The 22944-nt window shown below is 38.5% G+C and overlaps 1 protein-coding gene across 4 annotated transcripts in view; it reads left to right on the top strand.

Moving 5' to 3' along the window:
- Positions 1–21001, top strand: part of Mpdz (multiple PDZ domain crumbs cell polarity complex component) — a 178128-nt gene extending 157127 nt beyond the window's left edge. For all 4 annotated transcript variants that reach the window (XM_023715824.1, XM_023715825.1, XM_023715823.1 and 1 more), the window contains 12 exons: positions 27–172; positions 818–901; positions 1044–1237; positions 3145–3292; positions 11017–11103; positions 12389–12479; positions 13559–13602; positions 14348–14470; positions 15823–15927; positions 17543–17655; positions 18747–18870; positions 20708–21001. In XM_023715824.1, the coding sequence (XP_023571592.1) occupies positions 27–172; positions 818–901; positions 1044–1237; positions 3145–3292; positions 11017–11103; positions 12389–12479; positions 13559–13602; positions 14348–14470; positions 15823–15927; positions 17543–17655; positions 18747–18870; positions 20708–20854 (1406 nt within the window). In that variant the 3' untranslated portion in view covers positions 20855–21001. The remainder of the gene's footprint in view (positions 1–26; positions 173–817; positions 902–1043; positions 1238–3144; positions 3293–11016; positions 11104–12388; positions 12480–13558; positions 13603–14347; positions 14471–15822; positions 15928–17542; positions 17656–18746; positions 18871–20707) is intronic.
- The last annotated feature ends 1943 nt before the right edge of the window (positions 21002–22944 follow it).

Genomic DNA, 22944 nt, shown 5'->3' with positions numbered 1-22944 from the left:
TTTATTTCATCTTTAACTTTCTATAGGTACAAGCAGGTCTTCAACACCGGCAATCTTTGCTTCTGATCCTGCAACTTGCCCCATTATCCCTGGCTGTGAAACAACCATTGAGATTTCCAAGGGGCGCACAGGGCTGGGCCTCAGCATTGTGGGAGGGTCAGACACACTGCTGGTGAGTATGCCAGGCATAGTGCTGTGGCAGGCGGCAGTCCTCAGGCAGCCCTGCGGGACCCAGAGCAGGAGGATGTCTGTCAGTTTTATTCAGTGATCCATAAAGCCTGAGAAAGTGTAATTCATGATTATTTTGATGTATATGGTACATGTTCAGTAGGATACTTGGAGTATTACTTTTAGTAAGCCAGTACTGACTTACTAAGTTGTTACTCTTATGATTGTAACTTGTAGTTTCTACAGTATTTCTATTAGTCTATCAGCTCTTGACATATTTTAATTTTCTATTTTACTAATATCCAGGCCAGGTTAGACCTAAACCAAGAGGCATCTGAAAAATGGAATTATGTGTGGATGACATTTTCTAAATGTTGAAAACATTATAAAATTGTTTCATTTGTAGATAGGAAAAAAAAATATATATATATATATATTTAGATATGTGTGATTTATATTTCATTTTTTTCTTTGAACTTATTTAGGAGAATGTTAGTTTTTTGTTGTCTTTTAGTAAAAGTTTTATTGTTGTATATTTCTTTAAATTATGGCTTGTGCCCTCATTTAGTTGTCGCTGGGCTCAATATCTTCTCGTCATTCCCAGGTAAGAATGGGTTTAAGCCTAGGAATGTTGTCTTTGGGTCCCTAGGGTGCTATTATCATCCATGAAGTTTATGAGGAAGGAGCAGCATGTAAAGATGGAAGACTCTGGGCTGGAGACCAGATTTTAGAGGTACGGCATGCTTGTTCCTTCCCTAAGAACAACAGCAAGGCTGGGTGGATTTCTCTTTCTTTACTTCCTTCTCCCTCTCCCCCCTCTTCCTATTTTCACTGAATTCCCTGTTCCTCAACATCTTTGTCTTGTGTCTGTGCAGGTGAATGGAATTGACTTGAGAAAGGCCACCCATGATGAGGCAATCAATGTCCTGAGACAGACGCCCCAGAGAGTGCACCTGACGCTCTACCGAGACGAGGCTCCCTACAAGGAGGAGGATATGTGCGATGCCCTCACTGTTGAGCTGCAGAAAAAGCCAGGAAAAGGCCTCGGGTTGAGCATTGTTGGTAAAAGGTGTGCCTGGGTAGAACAAAGCCAAAGACTTTTGGGAAAGAACTGAAGCAGTGGCAGAATCTGTATCAGTGGCTTGAGGTCTCCATGTAGCCATCCCTAGGCCATTCACTAACAGACAGGGAAAGATGTTTAAGTCAATCTGCTGGGGGATTTTGAAAGTCCCCAACAAATGCCTTCTGGTGTTTGTAGAGTCACTGCTGTGTGCCAAGAAATATATTAGATTCTGAGAAATCGAGATAAGCAAGATATGATTCCTGACCTCAAACATGCATAGCCTAGAGAACAAAAAAATACGTTCTCACAGAAAAATGTATCTATTGATAAGAGGCAGATGCATTGTAAGGAGCCATACAGCCAGAGAAGAAAGAGACCAGGTAACCCTGCTTGAAAGGATGTAGGCTAGGATAAAGCCCAAGAAAAGAGATGCTATTGCAAGTGATACTAACAAATACTAAATGCCTAAGTCTTTCTTCATTTTAGTGCTCTAAACCCATCAAGATCAGAATGTGCTATAGTTCAGTGAAATCAACATTTAGGAAAATGTGATATAGCCTGCAGTGGCACTAAGTTAAAAACAACACTCTCAGGCCTCAGATATCCACAATTTCAAAGCAGGAGCCAACAATTTATGAAATTATGACTAGATTACTTTGGGAATAAGCACTTCTAAATTTTTAAGCCAATGCAAGCTCACCTGATTTTGCATTTTGTTTCTGTGTGGTAATCAAAGGACATTTATACCAATTTATTCTTAGATACAATTGAAGAATGTTTAGAATGTTTTTTAAACACTGGAAGAATATAACATACTATTTGAATCTCAGTAGGATCTGTCTAAAAACAGACATTCCTTTTTAGGAATGCAGCATCAGTAGTTTACTTTTTGGAAAATACAATAAAACTCATTGGTGAATAAGCTACCACAGTATCTGTGGTCCTGACAGCACTGTAGAAACTTCCCGTACTAGTTCCTAACATACTGCATGGGAGGAGCATACAGAGAGCTCCACTGATCCAACACCCTGAAGACTGGGAAGCGCAGGATCAGATGGTGCAGTGGCCTGGGAGGTGCTGCCTTGGCAAGAGCCCGCAGTGTAGTCCAGCTTTCACTGCACTTGTCTATTTCTAGTTACTTTTTATATTAACATGAAGATGTGTGGGTTTACTTATTTTGTGGTTTTTTTTTTTTTTTTTTGTCTTGTATGTTCAGTTTTATGACAGGAGTGGAATAGTTTAATATTTGCTTATTTTGGGTAAATTAATATATAAAAGTCAGTTGAAGTGATTTAAACTAAAAGATATATAATAGTTTAGTTTTGAGTAACATGGTTTTGGAGACATCTGTAAATTTTCAATAATTTTAATGATGTTAATGGTGATAGAAATATAAAAAATACATATATATAAAAATATTTTTTAACAAGTAGCCACAGGTCAGTATCCATTTAAGGCCTCTTTAGTCAATAGAAAACTAAATTGAGCATCCAAGGACTAATTCTTATATCCCATCTTTACCATTTACTAGCTACCTGGCCCATAAAAGGACAGGAGTACTCACTTTTAGTCATACTGTGTAATTTATTTCTTTATCTATTTTTGGTTTTTTTGTGGAACCGGGAGTTGAACTTAGGTGCTTGTGCTTGCATTCTGTATAATTTAGAAAAAATAAATTCTTATGAAAATCTTTTCAATCTATTAAGTACAATAAGATAAAAAACAATGCAACCTAATAAATACAATGTGTTCTATCCTTATATTATTTATTACAAACTATATTCTAATGTTTGTCCTTAGCACTCATAACAAACCCTGAAAAATAGACATACATTTTTCATTATAAAAAGCTACTAAATAAACATTGAAACAGGATTCAGGAAAAATAATATCAATACTAAAATTGTTTGCAGAAACGACACTGGAGTATTTGTGTCAGATATTGTTAAAGGAGGAATTGCAGATGCTGATGGCAGGCTGATGCAGGGAGACCAGATATTGACAGTGAATGGAGAAGATGTCCGTGACGCCACCCAGGAAGCTGTTGCTGCTTTGCTAAAGGTAGAAGCTCAAAAATAATCTTGTGTAATAGCATGGAAGAATAAATAATTTAATGTGATGCTACCAAGATTAAAATAGTGACTCATCTTTATCTCGAAGTAATCTCAAGTAAGACATTATATTTCAATAAAAGATTCTCATATGGTACATTTATGATTAGTTGTTTAGTATGTTATATATTTACTTAATAGTCATAGGAATTATTAGCTGAATGTCTGAAACATTAGCAAGTCTTTTTTTTTTTTCCTTCGGAACCGGGGTTTGAACTCATGCCCTCGCGCTTGCCAGGGAAGCACTTATTCCACTGAGCCATCTCCCTGGCCCCGCAAGTCTTCATTTTTAAGGTGAATTTTGTGTTAAATCTTTGTTCATCCCTGGTATTTTTGGATTTCTTCTGACAAATTCTGATTTGAAGGAAGACTGCCACCACACACTTTGCTCTTTGCAAAGTGATTTGGTCACAGTGTTCTCTGGGTGCAGGTCATGGGACAAGCAGGGCACCTGTGGCTTTGCTGAAGATTGTGTAGACTCTCCTGTCTTAGCCCCTTCCTTAACTCCTTTGTGAACTCAGTAGAGTCAACATCTTTCTGAAAAATGACAAATTACAGAGCATGTGCCAGAATGACTTTGTGTTTTATGATCCATAGAAGGGAATGTTTGGTTGAAATCCTAGTCTGAACTATTTTAAAGTTGATTTTTAAAATCAGTGTCAAATAGGTCACCTTGATGTAGTGAAGGTGATTCTTTGTGTGTTCATCTGACAGCACTCTTACTGGTAATTACTCCATTCTAAGGCCCCATTTCTTGGTGACATTCTAAGTTCAGTTACACTTTACCCTGTGAAATGCTTGCCTCTAAGGAGAACTCTCCATAAGGACCATTTTCTGGAGAAGTAAAACTAATCTCAATTTAAAAGTGGATTACAGAGCACAGAATAGTCACTTAAAAATCTAGTTCTTGAGACTACAGGTACGTATCACATTTCCTAGAGCAATTTGCATTCCTGTAAGTAAGAAAGGCAATAACTATACTGTTGTTTCCTTTTACCCAACGTGTTTTTGACCTGAAGAAGTATAAGTCAAGATTTACTAGAAGGTAATCCTCAGTAGCCGTGTCCTGGATTCATGCTGACAGGAGCCTATACGATAGCTCTGCTGCAGCTATCAGGTCTGCTGCTGATGGTCTTGCTGGCAGGACTTCATGGAGGGATGTTCTGGTGGATGTTTATATCTTTACTGTCTGGTTGGGGCAGCATCTGGCATATGCATGTGTATATAAATTTAGGTATTTACAAAGCACACCTTAAAACTTGAATTTGTTAAAGATGTCAGACATCAAAACAAAATAATTGGCACTTTCAAGGAAGAATAGCTTCTTTTTGGAGATTAGTTAAAAAATAACTGTTAACTTCATAAGATTGATATGTTTTAAAGAGAATAAAGTATCCTCAAGTAGCAATTCTTTAATTAAACCAACTATTTTCAAAATTAGTTAGCAATGTATGATTGGCAGTTTTGCTGGCTCCCAATCTCTTAAAAGGGGAGTTATGATAAAGGCTTAAGGAAGCAACAAATACTATGGCTTTAGGGGTCCTGGAAGGCCAGAACTGTCCTGGAGCTAAGACAAAGACTTCTCTGGATTGCATGTATTTATTGGATTTCAAACAAGTTTGGTAGGGGTGGTGGGCAAATGATGGGAAATGCTGAGCTAAAGGCAGGAAGCTGAGCAAGGCCTTGAGAACTCAGAACAAAGACATTTTGTGGGCAGTAGATCTTGTTAATTGGGAAAACTGTCTTATCTGTAAGGTTAGTAGTTTATTCCTGTGGAATAGGGAGTGAGAGCCTTCCTTGCCCTTGTCTTCTGAGCACTGTGGACAGCAATCTAACCCTTACTCAGCCTGGCCCCCAACAGAATATGACAACCTTATTTACATAACTTACTTGTCTTTGCTGCTCTTTATTGTTTTGACTTAGCAATGCTCCATTTAAAAATCCTCTATAAATAAAATTTTACCCACATAGAGTTCTTTGAAGTGTTATTTGCAAAACAGGAAAATGTGAAGCAACACAGCTTCAAAAAACTACATCTGCTGTCTTATTTATTTCAAATTTGTGAAGGACATTAGACTGTGTAAAACAATGTCAATGGCAACTAGAACAAGAGAAAATAATCAGGGAGAAGACAAATTTACAATGTCAATGCAACTATGTAAAATAAAATCACAGATTACATAATGATAATTATGAGGAAGTTGGTAGAATTACCCTCCTTTTATCCTTATTATATTTTCAAATTTTTCAACTAGATTGAATTGCTTTTTAATGCAAAAACTATCTTCAAATACTTACAATGATCAAAACCCTTTAATTTTGAAAGACCCATGTTATAGGTAACTGAGTTCTAATATTGCATAATGAATAATCAATGCAAAGACTTGTTACCCTTGTACTTATATAAACTGAAAACTTAAATAGTGCAAGAAGCAGTTTTGACTTAAAACTGCTTTTTAATCAACAAAGTAAAACCAAATTGTGGATATTATAAATTATGTTTGGACCTTTCAAAGTTTGATTTGTGATCTACATGCTCAAGAGTTCAGAACATCTTCAAGATGTTCATCAGAATATTAATTCATAATTTTTATTTTAGTGTTATTGTACACTGGACACTGACATAATGTTGTACATGGCTTACAAGAAACTGTAATACTCTATAGTTTAAAGATGCAAAATAATGAAATTATCAAAGTTAGACTTTCATTGTCACACAGTAAATCATAGTCTAAATTTATTTTTTTTTTATTTTTTCTTTTGTATTTTAGGAAAGGCTCAACAAGGTGTTCAGGGTCTCACTGCTAGATCAGACTCATAGTGATCCGCTTGTTTCCAGGCTCCCAAGAGCTGGGATTACAGGCACGCACCACTATGCCCAGTCTCAATTGCCGTCTCAGCATGCCCAGGGACAGGGCTGGCATGGCAGGCCAGGGGATCGAATGAACCCTCAGGCCCTGCACCTGCTTACAGGCGTTTTAATCCACTGAGCTATTTGGCTGGCTCTATAGTCTAAATTTAAACCAGTGCTTTTACCTTAATGGCCAAGTGTCTCAAAAACCTCCTTATGCTTCTTTCAGTATTAGACTGTACAGTATTCCTTGAATGCCTGTTATTTATTTGAAATGGGTGACAGGAAAATAGTCAATTTTTATTTTGTATTTGTAGTAATATTTAAGTGTTGCATAATAAATCCACTCAACTACCACATAGTAATAGAGTGTTTGCCAAACTGTCTGAGTAATCCTGCTACTGGGGGGGAAGTGAGTTGCAATTGTGGTTATTGTTTCTGTTTGTTTGTTCTACCCTGAGCTATTCAGTTTCTTCAATCTTTCTGGATTAGTGTACTTAAGAGATAATTTCTTAGTTCTCAATTTTGCTTTATTTTGATAGAAATAGTCTCCATATAAATCTGGAGGTAATAAGATACATACATGGAGTAATATAAACTAGTACAACCATTATGGAAATCATTGCGGATATTTCTTGTTTTGGTTTGGTTTGGATTCACTTTGTAGCCCAAGATGACCTCAAACTCAAGGTGATCTTCCCATTTCAGCCTCCCAAGTGATCAGATTGTATGCATGTGCCACCGTCCCTGGGCAGTAAGGAGATTTCTTACCCATACAACCCAGCTATTCCCCTGAAAGCTATCTTCTTGAAATTGCTGTAAGTCACCATGCTACAGCAGTATTTGAATACCAATGTTTATAGCAGCACAATTCATAATAGCTAAATCCTACAAGCAGCCTCTCTATCCACTAACAGATAATTGGGTAAAGAAAATCTGATATGTATAAATATGTATAAGTATGTATATTTACAAATAATGGAATAGTACTTAGTTATAAAGAATGACAAATATTTTTGTAGAAAAGTAGATGCACCTGGAAAATACAATGTTGACTAAAATAAATCAGATGTACACATACTATACAGTACCTCTCATTTGACTGAAGCAGTGTATAAGCAAAAAAAAATGGTATAGGATGTGTAGAAAGGGCCAAGAGTATGAATCTCTTGCAAAAGGAAAGTGATCTAAGGAAACAAGGGCAAGGGGTGAGGAATAAACCCCAAGTAATGTAAACAGTGTACAAAGTAATACAAATAAATGTGAATGAAGGGATAAGTAAACCAGTGGGGAAGGGAGAAAGGGAAGGAAGATGAAGGAGAAAAATTTTTGAAGTAAGCACACTGTAATATGTACATGTAACACACACACGATTGTAAACTGTGTGCATTGCAGACATGTACTAATAAAAAATTTTTTTTAAGAAGAACATGAATTAGTTTAAAAAGAGACATGTGGAGCTGCTGCAGCTGCTTATTGTTGAGTTAAATGCTTTTTATTTTACTTTTTTAAAAATTTGGTACAAGGTCTCACTACGCATCTTAGATTCATAGTGATCCTCTTGTTTTCAGCCTCCCCGGCACTGGGATTATGGGCATGCACCATGATACTCAGTCTTGCTGGCCATCTCAGTACACTCAGGAGTGGGGCTGGCAGAGCATATGGTGCCAGGGATTGAAGCCCGGTCCCTGAGCTTGCCTAAGTAGGCACTTAGTCCACTGAGCTATCTTGCTGGCCTGAGTTAAATGCTTTTTAAAAGCCACTTTTTCTTAGTAATCTGTAGAGCTTTATCTAAAATAGATGGTGTCTTAGACCATAAGTCATGTTTAAGTGAAAGTAAAAGAATAATCTCTTAGAGCCTATAAAATCACAATAGAATTAAAGTAGAAATCAGTGTCAACAAAAAAATCCAGAAACAACACAAACACATGAAGATTAAACAATATATTACTAAATAATCAATGTATAAGAGAAGTCAGGTAGGAGTTTAAAAGTTCCTTCAAATAACAATGATAGTACAACATACCAAAACCTGTAGATTCAATACAAATAGTTCTAAGAGGGAAGTTTGGGGCTGGTGAGATGGCTTACTGGTCTAAAGCACCTACTTAGAACAAGCTTAGCAAAGCACAGGGACCACGGTTCAATCCCCCAGCACCACATGCCAGCCAGCCCCGCCCCCTGGTGGGCTGAGCTGGCCACACACACACACACACACACACACACATAAATAAATAAAAAATTTAAAAAAAAAATTTTAAAAAGAGGGAAGTTTACAGCTCTTAATACATTCATTAGAGAAATAGAGTATTACCACTTAATATATGGATGATGTATCTGAAGGACCTAGTAAAAATAAGAGCAATCCAAATTCAAAATTCTAGAAGAACTCATCAGAGTTAGTACTTCAAGCAGATAAACATAATCAGTAAAGCCTAACATACCAAAAGAAAGAGCTGTATCAGTGAAATTAGACATGAAAAGGCAAAATAACAATGGCTGTCACTGTAATCCACAGGATTATAAGAAAATGTTTGGAAAATTTGTATTCTAATAAGTTGGAGAATTTAGAAGAAATGGGCAAATTCTAGACACATATGACTTAAAATTGAACTAAGAGGATATAAAAACCCCGAGTAGACCAATAACATGCAATGAAATCGAGGCAGCTATAAAAATACACTAAGAAAACCCTAGTATTTAATGGACTCATCCCTGAGTTGTTCCAGAACTTCAGAGAGGAACTAATGCTAGTACTTCTCAAACTCTCCCATGAGGTTGAAAGACAAAGAGCACTGCCAAAGTCATTGTTTGAAAGCAACAGTATCTTGATACAAAAACTGGACAAGGACTCCAAAAAAAAAAAAAAAAAAAACTACAAGCCATTATCGTTAATGAACACAGATGTATAAAAATCTTAAATAAGTTACTGGCAAACAGAAAACACCAAACCATTGGAAAGAGCATGTGTCATGACCAAGTTGGCTTCACCACAGGAATGTAAGGGTGGCAGAACATGCATAAAGCAAAAAATGGAATGCATCATATAAATACGAGGAAAGGTAAAAGTCAGTTAACTCAGTAGATACCGAAAAAGCCTTTGACAAAAATATAGCACTATGCATGATAAAAACCCTGATGGAAATAAATATATAAGGACTTCACCTCAAACTAATAAAACCATTCATAACAACTTCACAAATTGTAAATGTATATGGAACCAGTACAGACTGAGAATAGCAAAAGAAATCTGAAAAAGAGCAAAATAGGGGCATCACAATCACATATTTTAAATTCTGTTGTAAAGCTACAGTGATTAAGAAAGCATCATGATAACGACATGAAAACAGACAGACCAATGGGGTAGAATAGAAGACACAAAAGTAGCCTTTTCTCCTGTTTAGACATCTGGCCTCTGACAAAGTGGTTAAAACTAAATACTGGAGAAAAGATACCCTCTTGTTTAATAAATGGTGCTGCAGAAAACTGGTTATCCAAGTAGGGAAGAAGAAATATAGATCCCTCTCTTTCACCCTGTTCTAAAGCCAAATCAAGGGGCCGGGAGATGGCTCAGTAGAATAAGCACTTCCCTGGCAAGCGCAAGGGTCTGAGTTCAATCCCCGGTTCTGCCAAAAAATAAATAAATTAATTAATTAATTAATTGAAGCCAAATCAAGTGGACCAAAAACCTAGTATGAAAACAGAAATACTGAATCTAGTGGAAAATAAAGTAGGTGAAAATTTGACATGGAAATATACAGTGACTTTCTGAATAGAACCCCAATTGTGCAAGAAATAACTGCCAAGAATCAACAAATCAGAATATATCAATTAAAAAGCTTTATGCAGTGAAGAAAACAACAGAATGAGGAAACAACCCGCAGAGAGGAGATAAAATTTACTAGCCACTGTTCTGTTACAGGACTAATATCTAGAGTACAGAACTTTTAAAAAAGACCTCATAAAAATAAAAGAATCAGAAAATGGACAGTTGAAATAGACATTTTTTAAAAGTACAAATAGCCAGTAAGTATAGTAAGAAGAATTTCAGTATCTTTGGCCACTAAGGAAATGCAGATCAAAAGAACACTGCAATTACATCTTCGTCTAGTAAGAATGGCTGTCATCAAGTACTCAACACACAACACAAGCTGATGAGGGTGTGGGAAAAACAGAACCGTTCCACATTGTTGGTTCACTGTGAACTGGTACAACCCTGTGGAAATCAGTGCCAAGATTCCTGAAAAATTTACAATAGAAATTCCCCCAAAGCTGTGCTTCTCTGTCTTCCTGAAGAGCTGAGACGTAGCAGTGATCCATGCCCAGCCACGTTCCTGGCAGTGCGGCTCACAAGCTCCAAGCTATGGGACAGGCCAGGTGGCCACTAACGGAGCGGAGGAGGAAAGTGTGCTTCATGCACGCAGTGGAGTTATTCAGCCAAAAAGTCAGTAGCTTTTATGAGAAATCCAAAGTGTAAAGGAGAGATGATAGGAAACATGGAGCTTGGCCTTTTGGAAATGGTAAAGAGACCTAGAGAACAGGAAATGAAGAGAGAGGGGAGGTTGGTTGGGAAAAGGTGTCAGAAACGCCCAAATTTGAAAGTATATACTAATTTCCCAAAGGGAATGTTATTAGTGTATATCACAAACATATACTAATAAAATTAAATAGACGTTTTCCACAAAGGATTAGAGGTATCCTTGCCTACGGAAATCCTAAAAGGAAGATGCTTTGTAAAACTTAGTCCTGAAGAACCAAATGTATTCCTAAAGGTGATGATAGAATTTTACTTGAACAGTTCTATAAAACAACCACTCTCTCAGTGTTCCCTAGGCACAGTGACCTTGGAAGTGGGAAGAATCAAAGCTGGTCCGTTTCACTCCGAGAGGAGGCCTTCTCAAAGCAGCCAGGTGGGTAGCCCCGGGATTCACCAGGGTGGCACTGCCTGCGCATCGAGGAGCTCATCCGTGCCATCCCGTGGGTCTGGCCAGGATCCTGGATGCAGATCCCCTCCACTAGCAGTGTGGCAGAGCTACAAGTGTGGAGTTGGAGACAGGGAAGACAGGGTGGTAGTGGGCAGAGGACCAGGCTCCCCATTTCCTGCTGTTCTAAGGAACTGCTTTCCCATAACATGCTGGCGTTGTCCTGTTGTACGTTACGGGTTGGTGCCGAAAACAACGACCAGAAGACCTGATGAATGTAGCTTCAGGGGTCTCACTGAGATTAGTCTCCCTCCAAGTGAGCCCAGAGCCTCAGAAGCATCTCACATTTATTGAGGGGTAAGGGCAGACTAAGGAATATGCATAATTACATAAGTGAATACAAACTACTATCTCTATTGACTTCCACCATTTGCCTAACACTAGGTCCACACAAATGCTAGCCATAACATCCCAAGCAAGGGATCAAAGGACAGGGCGCCTGCAGGAGAAGCTGTTATCTGCTGCCTTGGGTCCCTGCTTTCCGGGAATTTGCAAACAGACAGCAACCCTCCTCGGGCTCAGTCCAGTGTTCCCTGCTCTCTTGGGACATCAGACTTTTGTTTCAAATCTGTATCTCTACATTGTCCTCCATGTACATGAAGCCTGGCCAGGAAAAACTTGAAGATATTGTACAAGAAATAGCAGTCATTAGTTCGTATTGGGCTGAAATCCCATTTGGGTAGTTGTAAGTGCTTATCCCCGTCTATGAAAGTACATTAATATGGTTCAGGATGTTTACCAAGCCCCTTCCTCAGCACTGCCCTCTGACGACCTCAGCCCACTGCCCTCGTCTGTCCTTCCAGACCATATGCTAACTTTCTGCATTATCCCCAATAATCTTCCTGCTAACTGGCCCGAATCTTCAGTATGTAAGTCCTACTTTTGTGCATCAGATGCTTAATTATAGAGAGGATTGAGGCTGTGTAAATCCACTAGAATTTCACGTAAGTTGGAATCAATATTTTTACCCTTTTTGCTTTAATTATACAAATATTTGTTATATATAAATACCTAACTATATGTTAAGTAACTTATTCTTAATAAGGAAAAAAAGTAGAAACTTTTTAAATTGCTCTTCAAATTACCAAGTGCCACTATTTCTTAATGTTATTTTTCTCTACATGCAGTAAAATAATTGATTTCTATAATTAGTAGTGTTTATAGGGAAACATGTTTTACAAAACTTCCTAAAATAATGTTTGTGTATTTATAGGTGAGTGAAGGCAGCCTGTCATCTTTCACTCTTCCACTTTCTGGAACAAGTACATCTGAGTCACAGGAATATAGCTCAAAGAGGAATGCCTGTAAGATTGGTTCAGTATTTTAAGTAGGATTTTAGCTGTCAGCACTGGCTTTTTGTTTTTTGGAGTTTTGTATGTATTTGGTACAGGGTCCCACTGCAGTTGGGACTCATAGTGATCCTCCTGTTGTCAGCCTCCACATTTCCGGGATTAAGGCATGTGCCACCATGCCCAGTCTTGGGCAGCTCTGGGCACCTGGAGGCAGGGCAGGCACAGCATGTGGAGTCAGGGATTGAACCCTGCTTCCCGTGCTTGCCTATGCAGGTGCTTCATCCGCTGAGCTGTAGCCCGGTTCTGTTTGTCTGTTACTGGTGTTGCTCCTGTTCCCTTCCGAGCTCTTCCTTGTCTCCACGTAGTCTCAGGCCTTAGTATGGATACAGAATGTATGGGCAGGAACCTGGATGAAATGGATCTGTTTACCCTACGTGATACGTGAAGCAGTGTCATGAAGATCCTGTCAGAGTTCCTTCTTACTCTGCAGATTTGGTGTTTAACTTTATTGCCTTCTTCTGTTTAATATAACACTAATACATTGAAAGATGCCATTAAACAAAGCTTTCTTTTTCCATGAGAAATTTTAGAAAAAATTAATATCCTCTGGTGATTTAATTGTATGAAATCATGGCGCACAGAGCTTTTGGCATGGTACATTGATAGAGAGTTGTTCAAATTCAAGGAACTAACCATATGGCAGTTTCTGTTTATAATGTGACTGCCATCCCAGAAATTTAGGCACTTGCTTCCCTGGATTATTTAGTGCATCCATGACTTTATGCCTCTTAGCAGTACACACGTCTTTCTGCGCAAAGCACATTCTGTCATTGACTCAGAGTGGATCATGCAGTGAGATAGTGCTTCCAATGAGAAGACGAACATGGGGTGGTATGTACAAATGTTTCAACTAGAGTAGTAGAGATTTCTTACATGAGACAGTCTTAGTCATATCTGCTGCTAGAAAACTGGCATCTCCTTTCAAAAAAAATGCTGAGAACATTTAGTCCTAGCCAGCTTAATATGTTGACTATAATTTGTGAACTTTAAGAACACTTTATGACTATGTTTTATCTTATTTTGTCTCACAGTAGCATCTGAAATACAGGGATTAAGAACAGTTGAAATAAAAAAGGTAACTTGTTATCTTCAGGTTTCTATTTTCCTGTTAACATCTCACTGTTTATCATGCCTGTTTAAAAATATAATAATATCTATATGTGGTGTTTAAAGTACAGGTGGTCACTGGAGTCTTACTGAATTTCTTAGTCTTAGTTCCCCAGTTGAAGAGTCATTTTCTGTATATTTTATAATGCCCAAATAGCATCAGCCAGGCCCCACACGGAACAGTTGGCCGCTTCTCCCCTCCCACACTGCTCTGTAAATTTTTCTTCAATAGATGCTTCTCTGCCTTTCTGGAAAGATTTCCCTGACAGACATTTACATAAAAGAAAATAAAATCCAGTGCTCTCGCTGAGGCTTTGCTTCTGGTGAGCGCTGTTCTAGACACACGTCTCCTTGCAGGGCCCGCCGCGTCACCATAGCCTGCGTCAAGGCTCCATGTTGCGGAAGTGAGGATCTGTGATGGAGAAGGCTGGCCTTGCTCCCGTCACAGTGCCCGTAGGGCGCACTCCTGGCGTGACTGTGGCTGCTCACTTTGTGAGTTCACAGTTCCACAACGTAATTTCCAGTAGTGTATCTTGGTTTCTTCTGCCTTCTGACCGCAATTTTCCTAAACCACAGTAAGGATCTGTATCAAATAAAGGAAGGCAGTTTCCACCCTCCTCCCTGGAACATCAGAGTCAACAGTAGAATGTTATACCAGAGAATGAAAGTTGAAAATGCCACTGTGACCCAAGTGCTCTGTCTGCTCATGGCAGGGGCCTGCTGACTCACTGGGAATCAGCATTGCAGGAGGAATGGGCAGCCCGCTCGGTGATGTGCCCATATTTATTGCAATGATGCACCCAAATGGCGTTGCCGCACAGACCCAGAAACTCAGAGTAAGTGTGCCAAAACCAATAGTAGCCTTTAGCCATTTACCAAAGTCTTCTGTAATTTCGAATCTAGCTGTGTATTTCAAGGGGGTTCTAAATGTATTTTTTTAAGTTCCCAAGCCAACCTGCAGCAAGACTTGCTTTAGGTGAATCACAAGGAATATTAAAATGAAGAAAAAAATGATACTATTAAGGCAAATTTAAAAGTAAATGAAATGATAAGACTTGCGGTTGTCTCCTAAAAGATTTTCATTGCACTTCTAAGACTGTGCGAGACAAGATAAAGCAGACGTGGTAAGTTCAGGACTCGAATATGAAGGGAAGCGGCTCCCTAGTGCGAGTCACTGGTTTATGTGCAGATTTAACTTTATTAAATGGAAAAGTGTTGTATTTGATTATGAAATTACAGAAATTTAATGTAAATATCATTTAGAATTTTCTAAAACTGTATAAAATTTCCTTTAAAACTTAGGGATTATCCAAATGATGAAATTTATGCCAACTTCCCAGTGCTGAAATCATGTGAATATTCTTTTAAAAGCATTCAGTTTCCCTAAAATCAAATATCTATGACATCATGCTTCAAAGAAGGTCTTTGAACATAATCAAATCTAAGTTTAAATAAGCTCTAGGTTGGGAATGATTCTGGTGTGTGTGTGTGTGTGTGTGTGTGTGTGTGTGTGTTGCTGGGGATCCAGTCCAGAGCCTCATGCATTCTAGGCAAGCACTCTACCACTAAACTTCATCCCTAGCCCTCCAGCCTGTTTGATGTCTAAATCTGTTTCTAACACTTAAAACATGATTGTACACATTTCACAGGGTCAGCAAAGCTTTCAATAGTGAATATTTTAGACTTTGTGTGTCACATGAGGCTCTGCTGCAACTGATCAGCTATGCCCTGTGAGAGCCACCAAATGAGCGTGGCTGTCTTCCAGCCAGACTTTATTAACCGGAATAGGCAGTTGGCCCCATTTGGCCTGTGAGCCTTAGCTTGCCAACCCTGATTTAGAGTCACATCTAATAGTTATAGTGATGACATTCAGAGAAGTCTTGGTTCCTGGGTGATGCAATAGGGGGTAACTATCCTATTAAGTGTAGTATCTATAGTGTCTTATCCTAGAAAAAAGGACTGAAGGGCCAATGACTTTATTCCTCTCTCTCCTCCATTGAAGACTATAGAAATTATTATGCCCAGCTTTTTTGTGATTGCTTGTAGAGTTTGAAATTACTAGCTTCCTTCATTATATTTCATTAGTTGGTGGCAGTGTGTGTGTAGAGAGTAGATAAAGAAATGACTGTGTGGTCTCAGAGTCCCACTCTACAGTTGCTCATGTAGTTGCTATTTCTCTGCCTTGCAGGTTGGAGATCGGATTGTCACTATATGTGGCTCCTCAACTGAGGGGATGACTCACACTCAAGCAGTGAACTTACTGAAAAATGCCTCTGGCTCCATTGAAATGCAGGTAAGGTTTTCATCCCAAGTAATGGTCAGAAATGGATAGCTTGAGGACACATGAGCTTTGCAATTAATGTGGTAAAAATGATTCGGTGTCATGCTGTTAGACACCGGAACATCAGTGATTAAGCTGAGAGTTTCAAAAAATATGTCTGAAAAATAGTCATAATATTTATCCTGGTAAATTTGTTGTTTCATGCTTTATATCCAAGGAGGAAAAGTATAAGCTCTTAGCAGTAAGTGATAACTTGTTAGGATTTTAAGTGGCGTGAGTATAAGGCTTGTATTCTAAACACCTTTAAAAAATAATTGCATAGGAATTCCTCAGAAAGAGGACTAATATTTAGAATATATAAAGAACTCAAAAAATTAGAACTCTCCAAAATAAAGGAGCTCCCCAAAATTGATACCTGAAGTAAATGGATATTTCTCAGAAGAATTAAAGTTAAACAATAAACAGTAAAAAAAAAAAAAAATACTAAGGGGCTGGAGAGCTAGCTCAGCAATCTTAAGTGCCTGCCTGGCAAACGTAAGGACCTGTGTTCAATCCCTGGTGCCACATGTGCTGGCCCCATCAGGGAGCACCAAGCCGGCCACTTGAGACTAGGCATGGTGGCACACACCTATCATCCCAGCTCTGGGGAGGCTAAAACAGGAGTATTACTGTGGGTCTGAGTTGCATAGTGAGACCCTGTACCAAATATATAAAATTAAAGAAAAAATACTCACTACCTCTGGCACTTAGAGAAATGCAAATTAAAGTAACTGAGATTCCACCCTACTCCAGAAAGAATGGCTGTCAATGAGAAATCAAATAATAACAAATACTGGTGAGGCTGCAGGCAAAAACAAACCTTCTGCATAATTGGTGGGAGTGTAAACTACGAACACTATGGAAGTCATTATGAAGAAGTCATTATTTCCTTAAAAACTAAAACTAGAAGTTCCATTTGAATCCGCAGCTCTCCTTCCAGGTGTCTTCCTGAAAGATTCAAAGACATCATGTGACAGTAATGCATACACAGCTGTGCTTCCGGCAGCACAGCTCAGAATAGCTAAATCTCGGAAGTGAGCTGTGTGTCTATCAAAAGATAAATGGACAAAGAAAATGTGATACTGCTCAGCAATGAGGTGGACACACTCAAGCCCCGGATAGGAGAATGGAAGCTCTGGGGACCAAGATGTCTTATGAAATAAGTCAGACCCGCAAGCTTATGTGCTACATGGCTTCTTCTTTGTGAGAAGCCCAAAGTGTAATTAAAGAGCAAAATAAAGGCAGATTATAGGACCGAGAGAGATGGGTCTTCTGCAAAAGGCAAGGGGCCAAGAGAGGATGAAAGGAAAGGAAGGGCAGAGAAAGGGAGGAAAAAGATAACTAAAGTATGTTGTGGACGTGCACCGGCTCCCCTGAGGAACGCAGCACACTTAAGTCGTGCACTTCCCTTCTCCTCTCCTCTCCTCCTCCCTGCATACCTCTGGTTGTATTTTGTGCCCACAGGAATGATTAAGTGGATAGTAAAATATACATGTAATCCAAGTGCTCTTTTTATAGAAAAACTGCTGGTGTCTCCCTAGCCACATGAACATGTGTTTTGCTTTCTTCTTTCTCCTTCTGTCCACAGGTGGTGGCCGGAGGAGATGTGAGCGTGGTCACAGGTCATCAGCAGGAGCATGCTGGGGCTGCTCTTCCTTTCACTGCGCTGACATCAGGCGCTGTATTCCAGGAGGATTTGGGGTGAGAATATGTAGTCTGCTTGGTGCCTCATGTTCCCAAGGACTCACATTTTCCTAGCAGCATCTATACAGAGGGGAAATAATAAGGAATGGGCATCTATACAGAGGGGAAATAATAAGGAATGTGCTTTGACATAGGCAAACCAGGTGCTTTTAACTATTAAATAATTGTGCTTTGGATTCAACTAATCAAAATAAATAGATTAGACAGGCAGGCTGGCAGAGAAACCGATCGACTGACCTACCTTTAGATAGATAGATACTCTGTTTCTCTGAAGAAGACCTACCTGAAAAATAGGTTCTAGCATGACTTGAGAGGACACATAGGGCTCACAGGGCATATCTCCTCTAAAATCATGCTAGAATTAGTTTTCCAGGTCATTCGTACTTTAGGGGAGATAGATATGCATACTCTGCCCTTGCCATGTTGGAGTCTCTGACTGGGGGAGAGCACCCTTCTGTGACATGGCATGAGTCAAACACCTTTGAAAATTTTCTAGCACTGTCTACTTTTATATGGATGCCTTTGCCGGAAGAATAAAGCACTGTATTAGGTAACAATGCTGATTCAAATGGCCCTGGAAAATAGGAAGAGTGCAGGAGCATGTAGGGTGTATAAATAATTGGATGCAGTGTTTACATGCTTGTAACTGACTGACTGCTCTCTTGGATCTTTGAGAGTACTGGTGCTTACAGCTTATTCCACTGTAGGCCTTTCATTTTAGCTTCTCACTTTAAATGAACTGACAAAATAATCAGCTTCTCTGTGCCATAAAAACATGCCATGAACATGTTAGTTTAAAGCAGCTGTAAATGAGTCATAAAATTAGGATATTAAGCAGGATTTCATTAGGTTATGTAAATTTCAAATACTGTGCATAGCATGCATGACCATTTAGGTATCCCCAAATACCTCAGTATGCTCCCTGTGAGTAGGACAGAGAATGATGCTTGCCTTTTGTAGATGTCAAGTGATTCTAGGTTTGTAGGTGTAATTATAAATGTATATTGATGTAATTAAAATACATAAATATATATGAAAATATAAATGTATTTTAATTTCCAAACTCTTTTTCTTCCCCTTGACTGTAGACCTCCTCAGTGTAAGTCTGTTACGTTAGAACGAGGGCCAGATGGCTTAGGCTTCAGCATAGTGGGAGGACATGGCAGCCCTCATGGAGACTTACCCATTTACGTTAAGACGGTATTTGCAAAGGTAAGACTGCAAATTTGAACTGTTCTCTTCCCTACTAAACATTCATTAACAGTGATCAGCAGCTGGCTTATTAATTTATGGCCTGAGGTAATGCCAAATGGTTAACAGTTGATAATTTTCTTTGTCAACTCCCTACAGGAACAGGCCATTAAATATTTTTGTCTAATTTGAACTTCAGTTGTTTATAAAGGAAAATAGGCTCAAATTGAAATGCCACAGAAACTTTCAATAATATTCATAAATTAATAAACCTCCGTTAGTAAAGCCTATGTTTTTGCTTTGAAAATAAGTTGTGTAATTTGATAGTAGCATTTTTAAATATATCTGCTGTGGAACACTAGCACTTACTTTTCTTTACATTTGTTGTGAAACACAAAATAGACACAGAAAAGCACATAAAATACACATGCAAATTAACTAATAGGGCATTTGTTATAGAAGTTTAATTCAGTAAAGCAAAGACTATTAAAGAAAAATCTGGACTAAGCCATATCCCTGTTCCACAGAAAATGAGCTCTTTGTACTCTAGGACTTGATAATTAAAAAAGAAAGTCATTTATGTAAAAGTAAATAGTAAGAATATTTAGAATAAGAGTAAAGACATTGAGTTGATAAAACTATCCAAAGAAAATTATCTCAACCTATGTTGTGGTTGCTGTTTTGTTGCTAAGACATTTTTAGAAGTATAGACTTGTAAAATTTCCTGCAGGGGAAAATCTAGAATCTCAAAATTTTACAGTGAAAAGGAATAAAATTTATTGTAAGCCTGTTTAAAAATTTAATACAGAGGCTTTGCATTAATACCATCATCCTTTTAGTTTTGAAGCTTTTATTCTATTGTTTTGGAAAATATGACTATTTTAAACAATTTGAAGTGCTGTACCTATAGCATGCTAGCCGTAGGCTTAATTTATGACATTTTTAAAAAATGGTATGTTCAAAAATACAAGTGGCATTTGCCAGCGAATAAAAGGATCTTGCAGTCCTGTTCTTCAGCCTAAGAACAATTTATTTAAGGCATGCTAGTTAAAACATATTTTAAGAATTTCATCATTATGGATTCCTCATTAACTTTTCCATATTTTTTATCTTATATTTAATTGCATAATTGCCTTCTATAAGTATGCCTTAAGGCAGGGTTCTTTTTCAAACAGCAATGTCTGTATTTAATCATAATCAGTTAGGCAAAGGAATATGAAGAATCTATCCTTTAGAAGTAAGAACCAAGATAGCTTGACTAGTCCTTCAAAGGCTAGAATTTGTGTGTGTGTGTGTGTGTGTGTGTGTGTGTGTGTGTTGCAGTGCTGGGTATAAAACCCAGCACCTCATGGAACTTGGCAAGCAGTACAGCATGGGTTTTTAAATCACCTTTTGTGCCCTAATTGACCATCATGTGGACATTATGTTTCTGCAAATGGGTTTTAGGTTTTGTGGTCTTCGTGCCCTTGCCCTGGGAAACTGTTTTTGTTCCTGCCTGACCTTTGGTCTTCTTCATGTAGGTTTTCCTTGCAAGACATAAAATCCTGGATTCTATGAAATCATTCATACTAGGCAAATTTCCAAATATTCCTTATTAATTTGAGTTTCAATCAACTCCTGTGTGGAACAGCCAAAAAATCATCTAATCTATTGGCTGCTAGCTTTTCCCTCAAATTGAAATCTTAGTGCTAAAACCATTTAGAAAAAAGGCCTTTTGGTGTATGTTCACCATTTTACCCACAGGCAGCAATGTGTGTGTAGATGAAAAGCAATTTATATTCTTGTTTAGAACATTTTTCTGGGTATAGTTGTAAGACTGCATCCATTAAGAAGTAAACAGCCCCACTGTGTACTTCAGGGAGCAGCATCAGAAGATGGGCGTCTGAAACGGGGTGATCAGATCATCGCCGTCAATGGACAGAGTCTGGAAGGGGTCACCCATGAAGACGCTGTTGCGATCCTTAAGCGAACCAAGGGCACTGTCACCTTGATGGTTCTGTCTTGACTCAGCAGCCAGAGCTCAAGCAACTCAACCCCACGCTTCCCTCACACGCTGTCAAGAGAGTGGGATGACCTCGTACATGCCTTTTCCTGTGCTGTGTTCATGAGGCCTTTAAAATGGTACTGGGAAAATAATACTCAAGTTGGCTTTTCTCATTTGGGAATAGTTTTCTTGCTGATGACCTAATATCATGTTGCCTTCCCTTTTGTATTTTGTAAATCTAAACACAGAGAAGGGACATTTTACATAGAAATCCAGTTTCTCTTTTGAGGATATCTAAAGTTTTATAGTCACATACACAAAAATTATTAGACAGAAGAAATCTTGTCAGAAGAGAAAGAAATAATTCTAAGGTTCACCATGAGAAAAAGTGTTTCATGAGATAGAATAAAAAAAATGAAAATACACAATAAGTAAAAAATCTTTTGGAGTTCTATAAAAATCTCTCAGTTTGGCAGTTCATATCCACCCCCACTCCCAACTAATGTAATTACTGAAATCTTAGTGAATACTCTCAGTATTTTAATATTCTGAATATTATAAAATTGGCATCTCCAAGCCTCTAGCATGTGCACACATTTTTCCTGCTAAAATTATTTTCTGTGATTAAGTGAATAGACTATACGTGAAACGGTGTTTTTAAGTTCTGTAAAATCATATTTGATGCACATTCTCAATATTCATTTTCAAATTCTGACCAGTTATAAAGTATTTTCATGTTGTTGTAGTAAAATAATGATGTAACAGTGATCTTCCTTTAAGCAGTGAAGCTAACCATAGAGGGACATAGGTTCCAAGAATATTTTAATGTTGGTTTTAACAATTGATGCAACACTGAAAATGTCTTAGTGCACAGTGCAATTGATTTACAAATAGGATCAATATTAATGACAAAAAAAGCAACATGTCAACAATTATTTTGGTTCTGTGCCATTAGTAAATTGGTAGAAAAGTTAAGGGGTTTAGCACACCTTCAGTTCATTCCTTTACATTAACTTCTCATGATACAATAGTCTAGGACTAAAGGAAACAGATGGAATCGTTTATTGAGGCAACTGGTGAGGAGTTATCATGTGTTCATTCCCATTTTAGAGCGTGAGACTCCTCCATTAGAATACATAAAATCACTTTAAATATCTGTGTTTGTAACAGAAGTAGTGTGCAGTTATCTTATCGTAGTGTTTCTGTGTAAGTGCAGAATTAAAGCAGATCAGAAGGCTTGTGGTTGGGTCTCTGTGTGTGGAAAGGCGTGCCGCACAGTCTTCAGGCCCTCTTATCTGCTACAGTGAACCACGTAAGGCAAGCAATACCCACAGCAAAGTCTGTTTAAAAAGTGAAGGTAGAGGGTGAGGAGGAAATTGGCTCTCCAGAGTGAACCTGGAACAAACGTAAGAGAGCAAAAGTTCAAGGCTAGAATAAAAGTGCACCCGGGAGGACACAGAGCAGACTATTGGGACGAGGCACACATGCACTTCCTGTGTCTGTGTCCTTTTGAGCTGTCCACAGCACCCCAGAGCTTGCAGGACCTTCACATACAAGGTCCTGGAGGTGGAGCTGGGTCCTTCCTGGGAGCCTGCTGCACCTCTCTTCCCAGCCTGTCTAAGCCACACCCTGTTGTCTGTCTCAGGTTCGGTGGTGCGCTAATGAAGGTAAAGGCATGTTTGTTCTTTTGTTAGGGAAAAGTCTTTATTGTTCAACACTCACTACTTAACATTGGTTTTGATCGTGCCTACGGCTGTATGTGTCTGTGTAAGCAATTAGAAAAAGTTGGGCATCACAATGTTTTTTGCCTTGACAGTATTTTGTAACACTAAAAGTTGATGGACTCTGCACAGAGCATGGCAAGATGACATGATGAGAAAACAAGTAACCTGCCCGTGGAGATTTCTCCAGGGTTCTAGTAATGTAGTGATGTCAATAACTGTTCGTACCTTAGTAAAGAGCTGAAGTGTATTCAGATGGAAAGATCATGATGAAATTTATCCATTCTATTAACATGAAAAGTACAATTTGAACACTGAGCAAAGAATTTGGGAACGTTTGTCCTACTAGTTCTGTCCCAAATTTTCCAACAAGAATATACATTCTTTCTG

The sequence above is a fragment of the Octodon degus genome, unplaced genomic scaffold (assembly GCF_000260255.1).
Source record: "Octodon degus isolate 3935 unplaced genomic scaffold, OctDeg1.0 scaffold00044, whole genome shotgun sequence".
Taxonomy (NCBI): domain Eukaryota; kingdom Metazoa; phylum Chordata; class Mammalia; order Rodentia; family Octodontidae; genus Octodon; species Octodon degus.
This window is presented reverse-complemented; position numbering and strand designations above follow the sequence as displayed.